The sequence below is a fragment of the Monodon monoceros genome, unplaced genomic scaffold (genome assembly GCF_005190385.1).
Source record: "Monodon monoceros isolate NGI ecotype Baffin Bay Population unplaced genomic scaffold, NGI_Narwhal_1 Super_Scaffold_20, whole genome shotgun sequence".
NCBI lineage: Eukaryota > Metazoa > Chordata > Mammalia > Artiodactyla > Monodontidae > Monodon > Monodon monoceros.
The window spans coordinates 117,534,200-117,557,108 of NW_021703777.1; the positions used below are offsets into that span (position 1 = coordinate 117,534,200).

Here is a 22,909-nt window from a genome sequence, read left to right on the forward strand (position 1 = left end):
TTTATATAATCCACAATCATACACACATACACACACAAAACTACAAATACACACAACCATACAAACACACACAACCATATACACACAACTGTATGTACAATCCAAAAACACACACAATTATACACACATACACACACAACTACAAGTATACACATAACTACAAACACACAGCTACAAATATACACACAAACACACACAACTGCACATACAATCCACAAACACACTCAACCACACACACATATACATACACACAAACACACATATATACACACATAACCACATACATACACACAAACACACATAGCTTTATGCCTTTATGCCACCTACCTGACCTTTGAAGGAATCTGAGTTTGTGTCCCCTTTGTTAGAATTTCAACCAAACAGAGGGGACATGAAACAATTGTTAAGAAACTGAGAAGCAGCTGAAGAAAATCTATGATCCACACAAAATTAATAAGTTTAGGAGATAATGTCATCCAGAGCAACAGAGAGGGGATTACTGGAATTACTAAATTAACCCAAACATATATGTATTTGGGATATGTAAAATTCCTATTTTTATTTGTTCTCCTTCAAAGATTATGCCTTTTTTGACATTGCCTCAGACCAAAAATTGTCAGGATAATGATATGGTCATGACATCGATAACTTATATTTGTGAGTGCAATTTTAACTTTTTAAGTACTTTCACATCTGGGTACAAGGCTCTAGGACAGAAATAAGAGCAATTAAAATAATGTACAAGGCCAACAAAAACTGAAATGGCCACGTAATTAAATAACATTTTAAAGCTCATATTGAAACATCCAAAGAAAAACACTTTAAAAAGAAAATCTCATTATATTGCCCACTTTACAGTCCCAGAAACTTCTCCAATTATTCCTTAGTTCCAAAGAATTTCACTGACTGCTTAATCTTTTTCCTCCTGGGATGCTGTTGAGGAACAAATATATTTCCCAGAAGCCTTAGCACATAGTGAGTCCCTCAAGGCACTCCGAATCCTAATCATGTTTACTATGCAGTGTTTGGAACTCAGTAAATATAATGACTAAGAAAACCATTTTGGCTATTACAATGTGATTTCAGATGATTCTTATCAAATTTTATCATGGTTTTATGAATAATTATGAGTAGTCCAATAAAAAGCCTCTATGTACTTCGTGTCCCACATAAAAATTAACACTGTGATAATCTACTGTTAGCATAAATCATATCCAGTTAGCATCTATGTTGACTGGAAATTCATCTTTTCCAAATCTTGAAGAATTCAGAAACACCAATACATTAATAGTATGTAGGAGGGATAAATATGTTGAGTAATTTAGGCATTTGTTACCTGAGAAATTTGAAATGAACAGAGCTATTCTCATTTAAAAATTGAGGTGAACAGACTTTGTCCACATGAAATTATACATACATAGATGGACATGAGAAGCGCTCTTCTTATAGCCATCCTATACGTACACACCTGTCATTCTCAGCACAAGCTTCCATCATAAAGGTGGGCTAATGTTCCAGGGCACTGCTGGAGTGAAGGCCACCGGGACCATGCTTCAAGCAATAGTAAAGAGAAAGGCAGAAAGTGCAATAGGGTATGTCCTAGCACTTTCTCCTTTTAAAGAGAGAACATTGTCCAGCAATGTTTGCTTTTAATTCATTGGCAAGGGAGTCTCACGTGTACAACTCAGAATAAAATCAGGTTTCTTCCATAGAGGCTCAAGAAATATGAAAGTTGTAAGAGCTAGCTGGTTGGCCCTAATATAGCCTAACCCCTCAAGAATCATGGTTAAAGAAATAGCTTCTTGGAGAATTTTCATAGTCAGTCATCCCAAAGACATAATTAAAAGGAACATTTGTCACTTGTTTCCCAGCATCCATTCTGCCTTTTCTCAACAACATCCCTGGTTTTCATTTGGGTATCCAGCCCTATCTCATTCTTAGTCCATGTGGTCCAGTGCAGGCCCATCCCTAGTTTTAGGGATGCAACATATTACCCAGGCTTAGGCCTGATCAGCCCACTGCTGGCCAAGTGGTGATTGGTTCATGAGGTAAGCACAGGACCTAAGCTAGTCCAATCAGAGTGAATCTCAAGACTTTTACTAGAATGTAAACCCAATGAAAGTAGGGAACTTCCTTCCTTGTCTTATTTGCACTGCTTCCACAGCATCTAAAACAATGTCTGGAACAAGTAGATACTTAATAAATATGACTGAATGCTAAATATCTGAAAATGGAGCTAAAAGTTGAAGGAAAAATTCAATTTTAATGACATTGTTTGAATCTCTGTACCTCAGCTAAATCTACCCCTGGGTCATTCAGTCAATAAATTTTCTTTGTTTGCTTATACCAGTTTGAGCTTGGATTTCTCTTACTTGCAACCAAAAGGCAATAGGGAAATAGGCAGGACAAGCAGTCTAATCCAGTAAGGGCTTGATAATTCATTAGGTTCAGAATATGTCAATCATTTAGCAAAAGAGATAAAAACAGACAGGCAATTTAATGAGTAGAACTTTGGAGCATGAAGAGATGGGGATTCATCCTCCAATGACATGTTTTGTTTTTTAAAAATCAGTGAGTCTTTTCAACAAATTGTGCTAGATATCCACATGCAAAAAATGAATCTAGACACAGACCTTTCTGCTTTCACAAAAATCAACTCAAAATGGATCATAGGCCTAAATGTAAAATGCAAAAGTATAAAACTCCTAGAAGGTAACATAGGAGAAAATCTAGATAAAACACCAAATCATGACCCATAAAAGAAAAATATTGATAAGTTGGACTTTATTAAAATTAAAAACTTCTGCCCTGCAAAAGATACTGTTAAGAGAACAAAAAGACAAGCCACAAACTGGGAGAAAATATTTGCAAAGACGTAACTGCAAATAAAGAACTTATATCCAAATTACGTAAAGAACACCTAAAACTCAACAGTGAGAAAAAACCCAATTTAAAAACGAGCAAAAGATCTAAACAGACACCTCCGCTAAATACCTTACCTCATCTGTAAATGTTCTTTGGCAGCTTCTTACAAAACTAAGTATATTCTTACCAAATGATCCAGCAATTGTGCTCCTTGGTATTTACCTGAATGGGTTGAACACTATGTCCACATGGAAACCTGCATACAGATGTTTGTAGCAGCTTTATTAATTATTACCAAAACTTGGAAGCAACAAGATGCCCTTTCAATAGGTATATGGATAAAAAAAATGTGGTATATCCAGATAATGGAATATTATTTGAAACAAATAAATAAAAATTAATGTTTAAATAATCAATGAGAATAAATTTTATAGTAATATTCCCCCTACCTTTATATACCTTTCAAATTTCTATAACAAAAAAATTTATACAGTGTACCTATCTAGAAATTCCATATCTAGGATTTTATCCTTATAGATATATGGAAACATTAATCAAAAATTTATGTCAAAGGACTATGTAGTGTTGTTAGGAACAGCAAAAGCCAGGGAACAATTAAATATCCATTACAAAAGAATTGGATAAGTAAATTGTGCTTCCTTTACATGTGGAATACTACAGGGCAGCTAAAAAAGCAGCAGCCTCTTTGTAGAATGTAAATAAGCTCCATGAGGAAAGGAATTGTTCTTTTTTGATTCACTAATATATCCCAAATAACTAGTATTGTGCCTAGCACATGAAGAGTGCTCAATAAATATTTGTTGAATAAATGAGTAGGGAATAATTGTTATACTTCTTTAAAGCAAGGAACAGGGACTTCCCTAGTGGCACAGTGGTTAAGAATCCGCCTGCCAATGCAGGAGACATGGGTTCAAGCTCTGGTCCGAGAAAATCCCACATGCCGCAGAGCAACTAGGCCCATGCGCCACAACTACTGAGTCTGAGCTCTAGAGCCCAAGAGCCACAACTACTAAACCTGCGTGCCACAACTACTGAAGTCCGTGCGAATAGAGCCCATGCTCCACAACAAGAGAAGCCACCACAATGAGAAGCCCAGGCACCGCAACAAAGAGTAGCCCCCGCTCACCGCAACGAGAGAATGCCCACACACAGCAACAAAGACCCAACGCAGCCAAAAAAAAAAAAAAAAAAAAAAATCCAATAAATAAATAAAGCAAGGAACAAAAAATGTGGGTATAGTGTGGCTTCATTTATGTAAATTAAAAAGATATAAATATATATGCATTAATATGTATTTTTTTACTCTACAAGGATACATATGAATCTGGTAACCAGGAAGAAGAAATGGAGACTGGTATTTAGGGAAAGGAAGAGGATTTAACCTCACTGTGGTCAACAAAAAAAATCAATAAGGAACTGAAGAATGCTTCAATAGAAAAATGGGCAAGATAGAATAGGCAACTCACAAAAGAAGAGAGAGAAATGATCAATACTCAAACTAATAATAGAAAGAATCCCAGTAAAAACAAATAATCGCTTTTACCTATCAAATTTATAGATTAAAAAGATCGTCAAAATGTAGAGTTAACAAGGGTAGAGGGAAACGGCACATTCGTTCACTGTTGATGACAGTATAAATTAGTATATCCTTTCTGGAGGGCAAATCAGCCTTCAACAATTTGTAACAAAATGTATAATAAAGTTAGATACCTTCCTTACCTTTAACCCAAGGTATCTAACTGCCAAGGATAAAAGAAATGCGAAAAGTTGTTTGCACAAAGAGATTCAAAGCAATGTAGATTATGGGAATTCCCTGCTGGTCTAATGGTTAGGACTCCATGTTCTCACTGCCAAAGGGTCTGGGTTTGATCCCTGGTCAGGGAACTAAAATCCCACAAACCATCCAGTGCGGCCAAAAAAAAAAGCAATGTAGATTATTTTATACACACATGGAAAATTTTTTGTTTACTAATAGAAGACTAGGTATAATGAACCCAATTCCACTGTTGGGTAGAGGTGTGTGGTTATTCCCCACACCACCAAGCAATTCTTGGACACCAGTTGGGTGTCCTAACAAGTCAACTCAGTTCTGAGGCTGTCTACCTGGAGATAGCATCAAATCCCACAGGTTGAGGGCCCAGTCCCACAAGACGGCCACCTCCCTGCCCCACTTCCCCTTCAGAAGTCAGTCGCAAGTCCAAGTTGTTACCTGTATATCTGATCAACTAGCTATAAATCAAAGGTTCCTCCAACCCCCTCCTTTGGCTCAATTAATTTGCTAGTGTGGCTCACAGAATTCAGAGGAACATTTTACTTACTAGATCACTGGTTTATTATAAAAGGATATAACTCAGAAACAGCCAGTTGGAAGAGATGCATAGAGCAAGGTATGGGGAAGGAGTGCACAGCTTTCATGTGCTCTCTAGACACACGACACTCCCCAGATCTCCAAATCACCAGCTTGGAAGCTCTCTGAAGCCATCTTTTTGGAATTTTTATGGAGACTTCAATTACATAGGTATGGTTTAAATCATTGGCCATTCATGATTAAACTCAATCTCCAGCCCTTCACCCCTCCAAGGAGGTCATGGGGATGGGACTGAAAGTTTCAACCCTCTAATCACAGGGTTGGTTCTCCTGGCAACCAGCCCCAATCCTTAGGTGGAGTTCAAAAGTCACCTCATTAATGTATAAAAAGACACCTTTGTTGTTCTGTCACTTAGGAAATTCCAAGGCTTTTAGGAGTTCTGTGCCAGTAACAGGGACGAAGACCAAATATATATTTCTTATTATTAATCACAGTAAGTAAATTTTAGTATGTATATTCAATGAAATATCATGCAGACATTTAAATTTGTTTATTTATATACTTCTAGATTTGGAAAGCTGTTCACAACATATTGTTGAGTAAAAGAAAACAGATTACAAAAGAAAACAACAAGAATTCCCATTAAAAAAATGAAAAGAAAAATATCTGAAACCTGCAGCAAATGTCATATTTGAAGGTTAAACATTAGAAGTACAATCATTAAGATTAGAAATAAGATAAAAGACAAGAATACCCAATTATCACGAGTAATACTCAATATTGTACTAGCTGTCCTGGTCATTGCCATATGAAAAGAAATGAAATAAACTGCATAAATGCAGGTTGCAAAGCAACAAAACTCATTATTTGTACAATATGACTGACAACCTAGAAAATGCAAAGAAATCACCAAAAAAATATTATTCAATAAATAGAGGAGTTTAATAAGGGGTGAGATATAAGATCAATGTATAAAAGTCAATTGCTGTGGTTTATGTCAAAGAGTGTTTTTCCTACGTTTTCCTCTAAGAGTTTTATAGTTTCTGGTCTTACAACTAGAGGAATCAGACTCCCTGACTTCAAACTACACTACAAAGCTACAGTAATCAAGACAGTATGGTACTGGAACAAAAACAGAAATGTAGATCAACGGTACAGGATAGAAGCCCAGAGATAAACCTACGCACATATGGTCACCTAATTTATGACAAAGGAGGCAAGAGCATACAATGGAGAAAAGACAGCCTCTTCAATAAATGGTGCTGGGAAAACTGGACAGCTACCTGTAAAAGAATGAAATTAGATCACTACCTAACACCATACACAAAAATAAACTCTAAATGCATTAAAGACCTAAATGATCCAGCAATCCCACTACTGGGCATATACCCTGAGAAAACCATAATTCAAAAGGACACATGTACCCCAATGTTCATTGCATCATTATTTACAATAGCCAGGACATAGAAACAACCTAAATGTCCAATCATAGATGAATGGATAAAGAAGATGTGGTACATATATACAATGGAATATTACTCAGCCATAAAAAGGAATGAAATTGGGTCATTTGTAGAGATATGGATGGACCTAGAGTCTGTCATACAGAGTGAAGTAAGCCAGAAAGAGAATAACAAATATCGTATATTAACACATATATATGGAATCTAGAAAAATGGTACAGATGAACCTATTTGTAGGGCAGGAATAGAAATGTAGATGTAGAGAATGGACATGTAGACAAAGTGGGGGAAGGAGAGGGTGGGACGAACTGGGAGATTAGGTTTGACATAAATACACTACTGTGTGTAAAATAGATAGCTAGTGGGAACCTGCTGTATAGCACAGGAAGTTCAGCTTGGTGCCCTCTACGACCTAGATGGGTGGGATGGGGAGGGTGAGAGGAAGGTCCAAGAGGGAGGGGATATGTGTATACATATAGCTGATTCACTTCATTGTACAGCAGAAACTAACACAACATTGTAAAGCAATTTTACACCAATAAAAATATAATAAACTCAAAAATAAAATAAAATAAAAGTCAATTGCTTTCTTTTATGAGCAATAACCCCTTAATATCCCCTATATATTATCAAGCAAAACCATAAAATACTTAAGCAGGAATATCCAAGATTGCCCATATGTGGTGAACAATCTAAGCCATCATTAAAGGACTAAAAGATGCCAATTCTTCTCCAACATTAATGTATAAATTCAATGTAATCCCAACCAGAATCCAAAGGAGTTTTACTTAATGGAAATTGACAAATTCTTAACTTCTTCTTTTTTTTTTTTAATATTCAAGCCTGCGAGATCTTCGTTGCAGCATGAGGGATCTTTTTTAGTTACGGCATGCAGGCTCTTAGTTGTGGCAGGAGGGATCTAGTTCCCTGGCCAGGGATCGAACCCGGGCCCTATGCATTGTGAGCAAAGAGTCTTAACCACTGGGCCACCAGGGAAGTCCCTGATTCTTAACTTTTTATGTGAAATACACACACACACACACACACACACACACACACACATACACACACACACACAAATAGCCAAGAAAATTTTGAAAAATGAAGATAAAATGAGGGAGACGACTGTGCTACCACAAATAGTTATGGCAATTAAACAATGTGTATATATAGTTTTAAACATCAGTATGATAAAATAAAAACAAAGTTAACACACAGACAACTGACTAGGAGAAAAAAGTTTCAACTTCCGGCTGATGAATGATTACTGATTGTATGTATATATGCGCACATGTTTAGTGATTTTATATATATATATAGTCACTATATATGTATTATGTTATGTATATATTCATTATATATGTAGTCATTATATATCTCTAGTATATATAAATTACTTATAAAAAGATAAACAACCTGTTAGAAAAATATGAATAGGTACTTAGAACTGAGGAAATTAAAATGGCCAATAAACATGAAACGAGAGGAACAAAGTCCTCTTTGGTTCAGATCAAACCAATAAGGTTCTATTGTTTTTTGTTCACTATCATGGCAAATTTTTAAAAGACCCATAATGTCAAATAGTATAGGAAAGCAGATGGATCGATACTGGCACAGTCATTTAAGATTGAGATTGTCAGTATCTACCAACTCTTGAGATTTCTAAACCAATTAACCCAACAATCATACTTGTATAAATACAATCTGTAGAAAAATTGGCAATGAATTTCATGTCCATCAGTAGCGTATGCTTGTTAAATTGCCCAGAATTCTAACAGCAATTTAAAATAAAGATGATTCTATTTTTATTAAAATTTTCTAAGACATATTCTCCAGTTACTATTGCTATAACAAACTCTCCCAAACTTAGTGAATTAAAACAACCACCAGGAATCAGACAGGGCACAGTGAGACTGCCTGGTCTCTGCTCCAGGAAGTCTGGAAGGAGCTGCAAGGACTCAACAGTTATTCACTGAGCTATTCATCTGTGGGGACGCTCAACTACAGCTCCTACAAGGGGCCTCTCCCTCTGCCTGAGCTTCTTCAGAAAATGATGATGGCCTCAGGATACTGCAATATTACATGGTGACTCAGGGCTCCAAAAGTAGATATTCCATCAAACGATGGAGAAACTGCGTTGCCTCTCCTGACCTAGCTTCATAAGCCAGTGTCACTTCTGCCAATTTCTACTGTCACAAGCCTGCCCAGATTCCAGGCGAAGGGACACAGACTCTATCTCTCAATGTCAAAGTCACATTGTAAGAGCATGAAAATACACAGAATATCATTTCAAAAGATGATAGCAAACTGTTAAGAACTGTTAGCTCTGAGGAGTGGGGTGAGATTATAGTAGTAGGAGATGGATGCGACCATTTGCTTTTCCTATAATGGGTTGAGACTTCACAATGAGTCCCCAGTTGAGATGTGTAAAGGACAAGAAATAGTGTGTCTGGAAAACTGCATGCAAATAAAATAGGGCATGAGACATGATTTGGTGCCAATCAAACTACCTCAGCTAAATTTCTAAAAAGCATGATCTGGTATCCAACCACTCAAATGTCAGCCACCATGGAGATGAGTGGAAAACATCAGAATGGATGTCCTGATACCTGAGCCAGGCAGTCTAATCTGTGGCTAGACTTAGGTTGGTAAAGAGGCTGGGACCCTAACAACTCATGAGCGTCTATGTTTTTTGGTTTGTTTTGTATCACTCTAGCTTTCTAGTAAAAAGTCCCTTTAAAAAGTACAGTTTGTTCTCAACTATAAAAACAGAAAAAAAGGATATTTTCTACTTATAAGGATCCTTTTAACCAAGTTCAACTCTAGATCTTGATTCAGATTATGGGTGGGGCTACAAGCAAGAATAAAGGAAGCCTGGTATCATAGTCGGCTTTTCTTACTGAATTTAACCATTTTCAACTGAAATTACTTTTTGTGTGTAGACTAAATCTTTAGTAGAAGTTTATTTTTAAAAAGTTCAGATTCATAACATTTTGTGGTGACTACCAAGACTTACTGTGAAAATACAGTAATCAAGACACTGAGGTAGTAGCCTAAGGATGACCTTACGTAATGGAATACAGAGCCCAGAAATAGTCCCACATAGTCAAATCAATAGTTATTTGAGGTGCTTCCCTGGTGGCACAGTGGTTGAGAGTCCGCCTGCCGATCCAGGGGACACGGGTTCGTGCCCCGGTCTGGGAAGATCCCACGTGCCGCGGAGCGGCTGGGCCTGTGAGCCATGGCCGCTGAGCCTGCGAGTCCGGAGCCTGTGCTCTGCAATGGGAGAGGCCACAACAGTGAGAGGCCCAAGTACCGCAAAAAAAAAAAAAAAAAAAAAAAAATAGTCATTTGATTTTTGACTGAAATGCCAAAGCAATCCAATAGGGACAGGAAAGTCTTCTCAATAAATGGGGGGGAAAACTGTTCATATATAGGCCGGGGGAGAACCCAATCCTTACCTCATAGCATATACAAAAATTAATTTGAGATGGATAACAGACATAGTAAAAGTTAAAACTATAAAGCTTCTAGTCTAGAAGAAAGCACAGGAGTATATTTTTGTGACCTAAAAGACAGGAAGAGTACATGGAAAGCAATAAAAGAAAACAGTGGATAAATTTATCTTCAAAATTTTAAAATCCTTCTCTTAAAGACATTGTTAAGAAAATGAATAGGCTATCCAGAAACTAGAAGAAAATTACTGCAAGGCATATATTGGGATAAAGGAGTAGCGTCTAGGATATTTTTAAGAATCGTACAACTCATTAATAAAAGACAAACCAAAACAGGACACTGAGACAAAAGTCAAGTGATGCTCAGCATAGGAAAACACCCAGACACTTGAAAAAATTACTCAATACCATTGCCACCCTCATATTTTACCCAAACTCCGTATACAATGAAAGAATCATTTAAATTTTTAAAAAATAACATTAATTGGCATATAAACATGCCCATTATAAAGAAAATCTGATACAAAAATAAATATTTCCTTCCATCCATTTACCTCATCCTAATTAACTCTTCAAAAAGTATGGGTAATAATAATTCACACACACACCAAGCTGAGTTACATATAATTATTTTTTTATTTCACAGCCTTTTAAAAGTATAAACCACAAAGTATTTTGAAAAACAGATATGAAGTATCATTTAGCAGCCACAATATTAAAAAAATAAAGTAACATAGAATGAATTACACAACAGAATAAAATAATCTCTGCTGACTTTGACTAGGAACACATAATGTTCACTAGGAATGTTAAATGACCAGCACTACCCCTTTCCCATCATCATTTATTACTAAAATCAATCACAGGATCTATTCCCAGGAGACCGTTCCACTTATACATACGTTCAATGTGTAAATGTCAAGTTAACATCTCGAATTTAGTTCCAAAATACCATGTTTCCTTTTCCTCTGAGAGACAAGTTCAATGGCAAGGTGGAACAGTGAAGACCATGGAACACCAAGCATGTGACTTACGTGGTGACTCTAACCACCCCCTTCCCCATACACACACCCAGCAAGTTCTAAAACACAGGAAAGAGAAAGGTATGTACTATGCTCTACAGCACAACAGACACTGGCCACATGTGGCTATTTACATTTAAATTATTTAAAAGTAAATAAAATTAAAATTTACCTCCTCAATCACAGTAGCCACATTTCAAGTGTTTGCCAACCACATGTGGCTAGTGGCTACCATATAAGACAGTTCAAATATAGAACATTTCTGTCATCACAGAAAGTTCTTTTGGACAGCCCTGGATGTGGGAAGTGTTTCTTCTCCCTTTGCTTAGCCAGGATGTAGGCTGCTTATGGAAGCAGCTCTGAGAAGCAATTCTTCCAGGATATTCCTAGATTGGTGGTGGAGTCACAGAATGAGTAAAGTAGCCTTTCTTCACATAGATTACCCTCCTCTGTGCATGAAAGAAATGATCCTTTTATGGGGATCAAATACACAACTAGATTCCACCAAAAATTTTTCAGGAAAATCAGAGAAGAGATAAATGAAGCAGATGTGGAAGTAGCAAGGTAGAACATTCCTTATCCCATTTCAAACCTCCATGAAGAGATGATGTCCTCCAAGACAGTGTGCAGCTTCCCAGCATCTTCCTCTAGAAAAGCCTGATAGGGGCAAGGGCTGAGAGAGAAGGGCAGTCCTGGTAAGTGTTTCATGAGAAAACCTAACACGTCTTCACTCTACTCACTCTCTCAGAGCACAGCAGTGTTGCTTGGAGTTGCCAGTTGTGAAGGAGCTACAGTTTTGATATGTTTCAAGCATTATGCTTCTTTACTACTGTATTTTGTATCCAGGGCACAGACTACAAGTTGTTCACCCAAGATCCACCATTATCTTCTTCCTTATCAAGAGAACTCAGATTTTTGTTGAAGGCAGTTATATGTCCAGCTACAAAAACTACCTTTCTCAGCCAATCTTAAGACATAGCAGGAGCCAATGACACAGTCTGGCCAATGAGATGTAAGCAAAAGTTGCTGGGCTGCCGAAAGCTCTTTAAACGGAAGTGGACTCAAACTGGCATGCTCTGTTTTCCCTTTGGGTTTCCTCCATCTTCTTGAGGGGAACTGTAACAACCATCTTGGAACCTACGGGAAAAGCCATGGGAACCTCAGGGGCCACCTTGATGCTGACATCTGTGAGCTGCTGAACCAACACCAGTACTAGCCGACCCTCAACCTCCTTGTTACATGAGAACAAAATGAAACCCCTACTTTGTTAATGCCGCTGTTCAGTCCAGTAATTTCAAGATAGCAATCCACCTTGATTCCCAATAAGAAAATTTTTATCTGAAAGTAAAAAATATCTTGCCTGAAGAATCCGTACATATTCAAGTTCAAGAAACTTCATAGAATCATATTAATAAAACAAAAGTATATCTTGAACCCACCAGTGCCTAAACAGACCAAAGGTGGGTGGAGGAAATAATCAGGATTACTGTGTAAAATAGCTGCTATTAAGGCAAATAAGAGGGGTTTTAGCTTAATCCATCAGGAAGTTTTTTTCTGAGTGTCTATTATGTTCTCAGTACTCTCTAAACACAGGTCTGCCCTTCTGCTTACTCAAGTTCTTATATGGTAAAATGCTAACTACTCAGGTAATTATTCAGATCATTATTTCATCTATAACTTTATTTTGTGTAGACAAAGTAAAAAATGGAGAATTGAGAATTGATTTCACTGATTCAAACAAACAAAAAATCAACATCAAAGATCTACAACTCAATGTTTAATTTTCCCTTTATGTGACACAGACAGCTGACAGTGACTTCCTAATGGTCCCAGAGTTTAAATTGTGGATTTAGCTTAAATAAGCACAAGTACCTCAGAGTAGCTATAAAAATAAAAACAGAGTACAGTATTCTGCAAGTACTTTCTATGTACTACATTAGTATTCTAAAAGTCTCTATATTAGTAGGTATGAATTAGAAAAAATAATCATTTCCCACTATCCAAAATGGTTTAACCATTTACAATGTTTAGAATTTTGGCCATTAAAAATTTTTAACTCTATTGCACTTATTTTGAAACTATAGACAAAATTGGAAACATGAAATGTCAAGCTAAAAATAGAATATTGCATATTTTTTACTCACCTAGTTCCCAAGTTTCCACCCCTGCAAGTGAACCAAAAACAAATCCTGGCACCTTGTCATTCCCAGAAAAGCCAGTGCATGGCACACCCTGGGTAAATTTTCTCTCTTATTCTGTGGAATCGCACCAGATGGCATCAGTCCTGCATCCACAGCTGTGCCTTAAAATTGAAGTTCAGACATAGGAATCTACTTTATTAGACATTTTAGATTTCACAGGTATGATTGTGATGTCATTCTCATTCAACTTAAAATGATTATCTTTCCAAGTAGAACTGCAGATTCATTGCACTTACAAGTTTGGAAATCAGTGAAACAATCGAGATTATCCTAATAAGATTTGAAGTCTTTTTAAACAGCTGAAATTTAGAAACAACAATGAAATAAGAACAGTTGAAACAGAATACTAATATTATGTAACAATCGAATTATGGCCCATTTCCATATAATGTAAGAAATTCAACTCAGTTTCTAATGTTGCTGAAGAGTCACTAAAAACCTTATATTGAAAATAAAACACAGCAATTTTCTATAATCAAGTTACACTTATATAATGAGCAATTATCTTAAATGTTCCTGACTTTTCAAAATGTTTTAATGCCTAGCTCATATGTACACTGTCTTCAAAAACAGACTTGGTGGAGTGATTGTCAGCACCAGGGTGTGGTGGATAGAGCAGCCAATGTGTACAAGCCTGGCACCTAGGCCACTGTGGGTGTCAGAGCGCTAGATTAAAAATGCATACAGGTAGCACAAAATTTGAGTTCAAAAGTAGTTCTAATGTGAGAGATCGATCTATGTTGGGTTCTTAAAAATGATGATTGAATAAATGAATGGAACAGGGCAGCTCATGTAGAGATGTCAAAGTTTCAAAAGCAAGATCTCTAACAAAGCAAGGGCAAAGCAGGAGGTCAACAGCAGCAAGTTCTTAGAGAACTTGTGAGAGTCCTTAATTCCCAGATTTTAGGGCCAAGTTCCAGGCAGAGACTGGGTAATAGGAATAAATATTCATTTTTGCCTGGATAAATGGGAACTTAGTAGTTAATGAATCAGATTCTGAGGTGGTTATAAAATGGCACGGGCCACAAGAGAAAAAGGCAACCACTCTTTTCGTAGGAAACTCAGTCAGTAGAACCAGCAAAGCGATTGGCTTAATACTGGGATGGCAGCAAACTACTCACCCTGAGTTCTCTATAGTCTCCTGTCTAGAAGAGTCAGGGGTGATTTAAACCTCTGGACACCAGTGGCACTGCTAGGAAGAATAAAGGATTATAAAATCAAGACAAGCAGGTGGTTAAAACAATTTGCATTCTGGTTATTTATAAAGTATGAAGGGATTGTTTTCCATCCTTGTAAACTATTATTGTTTATTAATTACTCCCACACTCATCTTCAAAGTCCATATTTACCATACAACTGTATAACTACATGTCACTGCAGAGGTGTCAACCAATTAGAGAACTACTGTGCAAAGTACAATTTAGAATCACTGCAGTGGATTCTGAGATTCAAACTGGGAATTCAAATCGAGTCTTATTATACCTCCAATAAAGAGAGGTGTGTGTATGTGTATATATATATATGTGTGTACATATGTGCCTATATACATATGTGTGTATATATGCACATATATGTATATACACATATATGCGTGTACATATGTATATACACATATGTATTTGAATTTGCTTATGACATTATATTTAAAATAAACCACTCACTTCATTAACAACAGTTCTATTCTAGGAAAGCAGGAAATTATCTGAATGTGTCAGGCCAAAACTTCCCCCATAAATATTCACACAGTGAGACCATTTCTTCTTCTCTCGAATTATTAAAATAATTGTCTTCCACTTCACTTTCATATTATCAACCTAGGCAACATTTATTGTTTCATTGTTTTTAGCCTTTCTACATGGTCTGTCTTTGTGCCTAAAATTAATAAATGTTTTCCGTGTTACAGTCACAACAGGGACAGCTTATCTTATCCTAAACATGACTGAACCCAAATCTTCCCTTACTGAAGACAAATTGTATCTGCATTACATATTTCAACTTCAAGAACCCCTGCACACTGTTCGCCAAAAGAGCATATTTATTAAAATTGCAATCACTTCTCACATCCCATTCTAATTATTATGATCCTCTACCTAGACACTGTATTAGGTTAGGAATCAGTTTGGCTCCTTGGTTCCAGTAGAAGCTCACTGGTTCTGAGTGGCAGAGAGCCCTTTATTTCACTGCACCCATTTCCTCCATCCTAAGCTCTCACTTTTTAAAGGCCCTGGGTCTTCAAAAGTTTACCCAGGGACAAAGTGAAACCAAGGGTGGTCCCTACTTACCGTCGCAGAAAACGTCCATCTCTGGTGTTTCCAGCCCGGTTACCCGGCTGTAACTGCATCCGCGGTCCTCCACACCCCAGCCCAGAGCAGCAGCTCGGCTCCAGAACTTGAGACGGCATAAACCGAGGAAAAAGCATCTGGAAGATGAAGTTATTTCCCAGACTAACATTGCCCCGAGCGTACTTAGGGCACACTGGTGAGCAGTTTACTCGTGCCCGTCAATCTTCCCGAAGATGTTCGAATCACGTAGGACAGCCTACATTCTTCCTGTCCTTTTCCCGTTGCCCTACAATGCTTAAACTGCCTCCTTTCTCCAGCCCTCCATGGCAACTCCAAGGACTCTCCCAATGGCTCCCACTCTAACGCTCACCCTCCTGCTGTTTCAGAATCTAAACCTACCGCTGCGGCAATCCGCAGGCTCCTACGGGGTTGGCGTCTAGAATAGGAGTAGGGATCAAGGGGAAGAGGAGATTCCCCATAAAAAAATGGGTCCCTGAGTCCTCGCTCCTTGGCACCGCCAGTTGAATCCCATTTAGCATCTCTGAAGCACAAAGATACTTAAAGCAGTGTTTGGAATACTTCGAGTGCGCCCTGTTTCTTCCTGCCTCCTGTCCCAAAGGTTAGGATGACATTCGATTTTGTTTGGAAGCGGCTGGACTGAATTATCTGAATAATTTAGTGTTGTACCCCTTGGGTACAAGATAAATTGTAGTTGGACTGGAAGAAGAGCTTGCAGGGTCTCAAAGCCATTCTGGCTCCAAAAGCTAAACTTCTCTCTTTTCTGCATCTTTCCCCGCCCCGGAAAAGCTTAGGGTCCCTCCCTAAGAGCACAGCACCAGCCCAGACCCCAGACACCCGCCGTCCCTGACATCCCCGCGCGCCGCGAACCCCTAGCCTCCCGGAGGAGCGGAGAAACTCGCCCCTTTGCCAACCCCTCCCACCTCCAAACGGACCTGCCAGCGAGGCAGCCGAGCCTGGCCCTCGAACCCGGGCGGCCAGAGAATCGAGGCCGAGACCCAGCTCGGTGCCCGAACAGCTCCATGCCCTCCTGCCAGTGTCCGCGCGGCGCCGGTCACACCCCCTGCTCGTGGGAGAAGCCCCAAGGCTCCCGGTGCAGCGAGAGGCGCCCGGGCTGGAGCGCCCCGGCAGTGCTGGCCACGGAGTTCTTCAGCTGCTTGATGACTACGAAGAGCAGGAGGAAAAGTAAGAAGAGCAGAAAGAAAAAGAGCGCCAGGTAGAGCAGAAAGTTGAGCTCCCACTCCATGCTGAAGGCGCCGGCTCTCAGGGGCCGTGCGCGCTCCGCACCCGTTGCCTCTGGCCTGCAAGACGCAGCCTGCCGCGTCCCACCTCCGGTCTCCCCGCGCCGGCGCTCGGGCGCCTCGCCTTGGGCAACGGCTCCGGGGTCCACCCTCGGCCTCCTCCAGCTCGGAGGAAACGCGCCAAGGAGCTGGGGTGATCCCGGCTCCCACCCTCCCCGTAGGCACGACAGCCTGTCTACGCTGAGATCCTCTCCTGAGCTCTTGGGAACGCGAGCTGATTTTTCTAGGCTCAGCCTCCTGGACGGTGTTAGGGCTGGTGTTCTGCTAATGATCTTAAGGTCTCCAGCCGCAGCATCCAGTGGGGTCTCTAGCCCCCTCCCTTCCTAATTAATTAGCTTCATTATTTTCCCTTGTTCAGGCTTTCCCAAAGGGCAGGCGATGCCATGGCCCAGAGACCCAAAAGTATCAAAGGGGACAGTGAAGGTGGGGTCTGAAGGGCTGTGGGATGACTTAAGGGCGCCTGAGTGAATGCCAGGTCAAGCTGCCTTGCTCTTCAGAGTTGCAGGTGCACTCAGTATAGAGTGCACATTTTTGTGGGTAACAATAGGAAAAAAAAATGTTAGAGAAGCATTAGATTTATTTAGAAAAGCATTAAAGAGAAAATGCATTTCCAGTTATATTGTACAAAGCCCGCCAATGTTGACTTAGAGTTCAATTTCTTTGGGGGAAAAGAGAAACAACACAACAATTTACTTAAAGTGCTCGCTTAAGCCCCTAACACCTCTCTGTAGTGGATTAAGATCACCCACAGCCCATATGGTGCAGCTCTGAAAGAAATCCAGTTGAACTCTTGCTGTGTAACAAATTACCCAAAAACTAAGTGGCTTAAAACAACATAAACATTGGTCACCTCTCAGTATCGGTGGGTCAATCCTTTGGGAGCACTTAGGTGGGTGATTTTGACTTGGGGTTTCTTATGCGGTTCAGTCAGGTGTTAGCCAAGGTGGCTGTCATCTGAAAGCTTGTCTGGAGCTGGAGAATCCACTTCCAAGGTGGCTCACTTACATGGGGGGCAAGTAGTGCTGGTTGTCGGTGGGAGGCCCCAGTTCCTTCCAATGTGGGCTTCTCCACAGGGCTGCTTGGGTGTTTGCTCAACCCTCTGCTGACTTCCCCCAGAGCACAAGAGCTGAGAGCACTTCCCCCAGTGATCCAAAAGAACAAGGCAGAAGCTGCAGTGCCATCTACGGCTGGCTTCAGAAGTCATATACCATCACTCCTGCAGTATCCTGCTGGCCACAAGGCCAGCCCTCTTCGATGCAGGGGTCCAAGGACATGAACACCAGGGGGTAAGGATCATTGGTGGCCATCTTGGGGTCTGACTATCAAAGCTGCTAACGCAATGGGTTATCATTGCCCACTCTGTGAGCCTCCAACTTTATTTCATTCTTTATTTGTGAAGATACAGGAGAGGCCCCTGGAATGAATTTGGGGAATAAGGCCTGACATACACATCCCAGATTATTTAATGCGCTGCTTATAATAAATGGCTCTCCCAGTGATGGCAGGGGGTTCAAAGAAGCAGGATGGTATGGAAAAAGCTGTGAACTGGAAGTCTCAAGGACCCAATTCTAGTCTCAGCTCCACGTGTCAGTGGTCACTTCAGCTCTCTGACTCTCCGTCCCCTCACCTGTAACACACCTTGCTTACCTTTTCCTTGGATTTGTTGTGAGGATCAAAAATGAGTGGGATGTTGAGTAAGAATGTGTTTTCCTAAGTAAATGCCAGGCACTATTATTATTCTTTTACTGAGGGCCCCCAGTGTTATAGACTGCTGTGCAAAATTCCCAGGTCCTAGGCCTCTCCACCAAACATCCTACTGTGTAAGGAATCTCTCAATCTCTCTCTCAATAACATTATTGATCCACCTCATGGGCAGTGGTATGCTGGAACTGGCTCAAAGTTTTTCTCTCAAAAATTCTGCAAGCCATTTGCTAAATACAGCTATGATTAAAAATTAAATCGTATAAACTTACAATTAAATTATGTTAACAAAGGTAATAAACACTCAAAACTCATCTCTTCCTCATTGTCTCACCACATTTTACTATCATCTATGCACTTGAGATTATTTACATCTGTTGTAGCTGTATGGCTGAAATGTTATACAGTAGTATGTTACTGTGTATTTCCAACTGTGCTCAGATGTCATGTAGTATCATGAAATTGGCCACAGTAGGGGTATTTGCCCTGTGGAAATGTACAAGTGCTACAAATCATGGCCAGAGAGCCAGTTGTTAAACACATACCAGCATATCACTGCTCACAGAGTTATTGAGGAAAATTTGAAGTCTTACACAAGTTAAAGCAGAGATCTGTGATTTTTCTGACTACCCAGGATCTACACACCTCCACTCTAGGCACCACATATTCCTACCGGTAGAATTTTCCATTGTATGTAATCTTGGCAAGAGGACAGATCCCAGTGACTGCTTTCCATTGCCACCTCCCGTTATGGAAACCAAGGGGGTCAGAGATATCTTTTAACCACTCCTGATACAGTGCAGGGAGGAGGGTGGGAAGAGCCATGCCAGATGCATCTGGGTGGCAGAGGAGCTCCCATGCCAGACCAGTCCCCGGAGTGATGAGCAAGCAGTCGCTCTTGCTGCTGCTTCCGTGGCATCCTTGACTCCTGCCCTTTTTCCAAACTGCCTCTTTTCTATTCTGTGAACTTCCCCTGGCTTTCCAGTAAATCTCCTTATTGCAGCAAAGCATGGTGGTTAACAGCAGCTTGCAGATGAGAATACTGCCTGATAGAGAAAGCATGACTTACTTTGCGTGTGTTAAGTGCTCGTAATCAACAAGGTGTTTGGTAGAAAAGGCATATGCCACTTGGCACATTGCCATCCAGATATCCAAGCCATTCAAGGATGGACACTGAAGCACAGAGAGGTTAAGTGACCTGCCCAAGACCACACAGCTAGCAAGTGGCAGCTTGCATTCTCAACCCTTATGATATATTACTTCACAGAGGAAAGTGCTCTTTTCTTATGCATGACTGTCAAATTAATGACATTTTTTTTTCTTTTGAGCATCAAACTTGAAAGAAACAAATTTCAAGAGACACATACCTTCTACTTATGTGCATCTCGGCTCCTTCCTTTGAAACCTTGAAGGTCAAAGCTTCAAATGAGACAGTGTATCCCTGCAGAACGCAGGAGAAAGAGGCCAAGAAATGAGGATTTTATGTCACCAAACTCAAACCCATTTCAGCCTGCCTAACCATAACTATTTAGATTATCCATTTATCTGAGCAGCTTAAATGGATTTATAAATATTAACTAATAAATCTTCATATTCACTCTAAATAGAGTTTGTATTTAAAATAATATTACTGCTACAAAAATAACTTATTACATTTATTAGATGCTCCCAATGCTTTTTGCCTCTGGTCATTTTTATATATCTCATAAGATGGTCTGAATTTCAGTTTATATTATCACAAATGACTCCATAGGAATAAGACACCACCTTTCTCAGCCTAAATATGCATACTACATGGAAATCCATGTGAAGAAAATCCAAGAATTTTAAAAGCCAGAAAGGACACTCGCTGTAGGTAAGAGTGTTACAGTTCCATTATCTAAAAAGAAAGCCGTGGTGCACACATTGGTAAGGTGGAGGGAGGCTGTGTCACTGCAGTCCTATACCACTGCCCATAGAGTGGACCCCACTTGTACTTTCACTTAACACAGAAAGCCTCATCCACCACTCAGAGGCAGACTTCCCACTCCTCAGTCCCCTTCTCACGAGTCTCAGAACACCTGCTCCTTGCCCCAGCATGTGGACATCCATGGTGTGTAGCAGGATAGGGCTCTCCTTCCCTTTGCCTGCTTTGTCCTCCCACCCTCACCTCTAAAACGGAGGGGGGTCTTTTATCATAACAAGCATCAAAGCTATCTATGGGAAGTGATTAATAGTAGCAGTAGAAGAGGTTGTCCTGTGAGTGTGCTTCTCTAAAGAGCCCAGAGCCCCAAGAAGACACTCAGGAAGGACTAAAAATCTGCCAAGATCCCAGGATGGAACCTACCTGTTGGGGGTACCTGCTAGTTGGAAGCAGCTTCCCCAACACAAGGGCAGGGATAAGAGTAGGAGACTAGAGAAAAAAGAGATTTCCAGGTACCTTCCTGAGGCTGATTCAATTTGGCCTGAAATGAATCCAAAAGAAATGAGAAAAAGATTTTGTACCATGCTCTGGCCTCAAAATGTGTTACTGACCATGATTAGTAACACTGGGTCCTTAAGTAACTGTATACCTTTCCAGATACTGTGGACCATACAAATTGGGTTACAGGTTTCTGCTTAGATGGGATGTCTCTTAAAGTACCCATGCATGTGCTGGGGATGAGGTCCATACTCTATGGAAGTTTCCCGGCCCTAAGAAGCTATGCTGTAGCTAGTCAGGGCTTGAATCAGTCCTAGTGATCCTGGCAACCCTTAATGGCTCCAAAATACCCATGTTCCTTTGACACCTCTTCTCCCTTGCTCCTGCTTCAAGTACAGATATAACACCACGTTCATTTCTAGGAGATAAAAACTGGGCTTCCTTGGAATTGCCTCTGATTTATATATTTTATCACCCCTAAAACCCTCAAGATCAGAATTAGAAAATCTATGAGAATGTTCACTACTGTAGGAGAGAAAAGTGAGTTGTTCTACCTCAGGGAGTCATCTAAAGTTAATCAACAGTTATTGTAACATTCCAACAATAGGGTTTGCTCTCCACACCCTCCCCTCTTTCCCCATCCCATCGCCAAAAGCCCCCTAACTTGGGCAGTTATGCAATGCTTAGAAAATGAGATATGCTTCAGGAAATAAGTAAAATGCATGTGATAAGCTGCTTAAATCTGATGAAACATTTAGAAATACCAGTGAGTCAGAAGGAGGGAAGGAAGGAAGGATGGAAGGGAAGGAAGGAACTCTAAGGAAGAAATCTATTTGAGGGGTATGTGGGAGATCATCCTATGTGGGTAGCCTTTGAAATCCAGAATTCGCCACTAAGAACAATTCTATGGAGACAACACAACCACTACCATAATTCTAGACGCTTTCCTTAGCTTCAAATGTCTTAAAACACAACAGAAGATACCCAAGTCTGTCCAATATTAAAAAAGAAAAATGTTAAGTGACAGATGTGGTAATGGCCAAACACTACTTCTTTAACTTAGACTCTTTCCAGTAAGTTGGCAGGAACATTGGAGAAAGTCGATGTGACTGTGGCTGACCCTAGACTTGATCAATATTATGCTATGTAGCAAAATAAAAAGTCTGAGCATAATAGAGATCAATACATCCTTTGTTCAGCACAACTTTAATAATGACAGTGGTGAAACTGTCACCACTAAAGGAAGGTCTGCAAAGCTTCTGTGCCAGCTGATAATGATCAGAGCTGTGGGCTTGCAGAAGCATGGACACACACACGAGGCTGAAACTGGACTGCCCCAAGAGAAAAAGGAATTAGAAAAAAGTAGAATTTTCTGTCACGCATGCTCCCTTAGTGAAATGACAACTTGTGAGCTCTAATGACACAACTAGGGCCTGCATTTCCAGATCTAGGGATCCAAGCTGTCCTCCACGCACACGCAGACACTGTAGTTCAGACTGGCAATGAACAGACTTGGGTCCCAGTTCAGTATACTTGACCCTATACTATACCGTACAGTGCTGTATTTCGAGTCCAATGGACTTGGACACATATCTTGGCTTCATTTCTTGCTAGATGGGGGACCTTGGACACCACTGGTTGCCTACCAAGCACCTCATCCCTCTTTCTTCCTTGTCAATAGAATTCTGACTCTAGTCAGGTATCTGCCTCTTTCCCATGTAACCCATTCAGCTTAAGGGGAAACTCTTTTGGGGAAGTGGGTCCCTGTTGATCTAAAAGTCATTTAGAGAATATGACAATTTTTTTTTTGTACAGGAGGGGGCATATGACCTAAATTGACATAATCTAATTGAAGAAGTGGATTATTAGTC

General features: G+C 40.0%; 2 protein-coding genes across 2 annotated transcripts; both read right to left on the minus strand.

Annotated features, from left to right (window-relative positions):
- Window positions 1-12,102: 12,102 nt before the first annotated feature.
- Window positions 12,103-13,431, minus strand: TMEM155 (transmembrane protein 155). Its single transcript, XM_029235731.1, is given in 2 exon segments — window positions 12,103-12,275; window positions 13,284-13,431. Coding segments are annotated over 2 exon segments (303 nt in total). The 5' UTR covers window positions 13,414-13,431.
- Window positions 13,279-18,243, minus strand: LOC114902465. The gene is made up of 5 exons (XM_029234722.1): window positions 18,145-18,243; window positions 16,571-17,197; window positions 15,618-15,754; window positions 14,457-14,527; window positions 13,279-13,436 (listed from the first exon to the last, which is right to left on the minus strand). Exons 1-4 carry the CDS (start codon window positions 18,241-18,243, stop codon window positions 14,467-14,469), a joined length of 924 nt encoding a protein of 307 aa, XP_029090555.1. The 3' UTR covers window positions 13,279-13,436; window positions 14,457-14,466.
- Between the last annotated feature and the right edge of the window lie 4,666 nt (window positions 18,244-22,909).

Bases quoted from the DNA above. Each gene is read 5' to 3' on its own strand.
- LOC114902465 (XM_029234722.1), bottom strand. From the start codon at position 18,243: ATGGCCACCAATGATCCTTACCCCCTGGTGTTCATGTCCTTGGACCCC. The intron at 15,755-16,570 runs GTCCGTTTGGAG...TTCATCTTCCAG, and splicing joins CTCGGCTGCCTCGCTGGCAG to ATGCTTTTTCCTCGGTTTAT. The intron at 14,528-15,617 runs GTAAGTAGGGAC...TATTCTTCCTAG, and splicing joins GATGGACGTTTTCTGCGACG to CAGTGCCACTGGTGTCCAGA.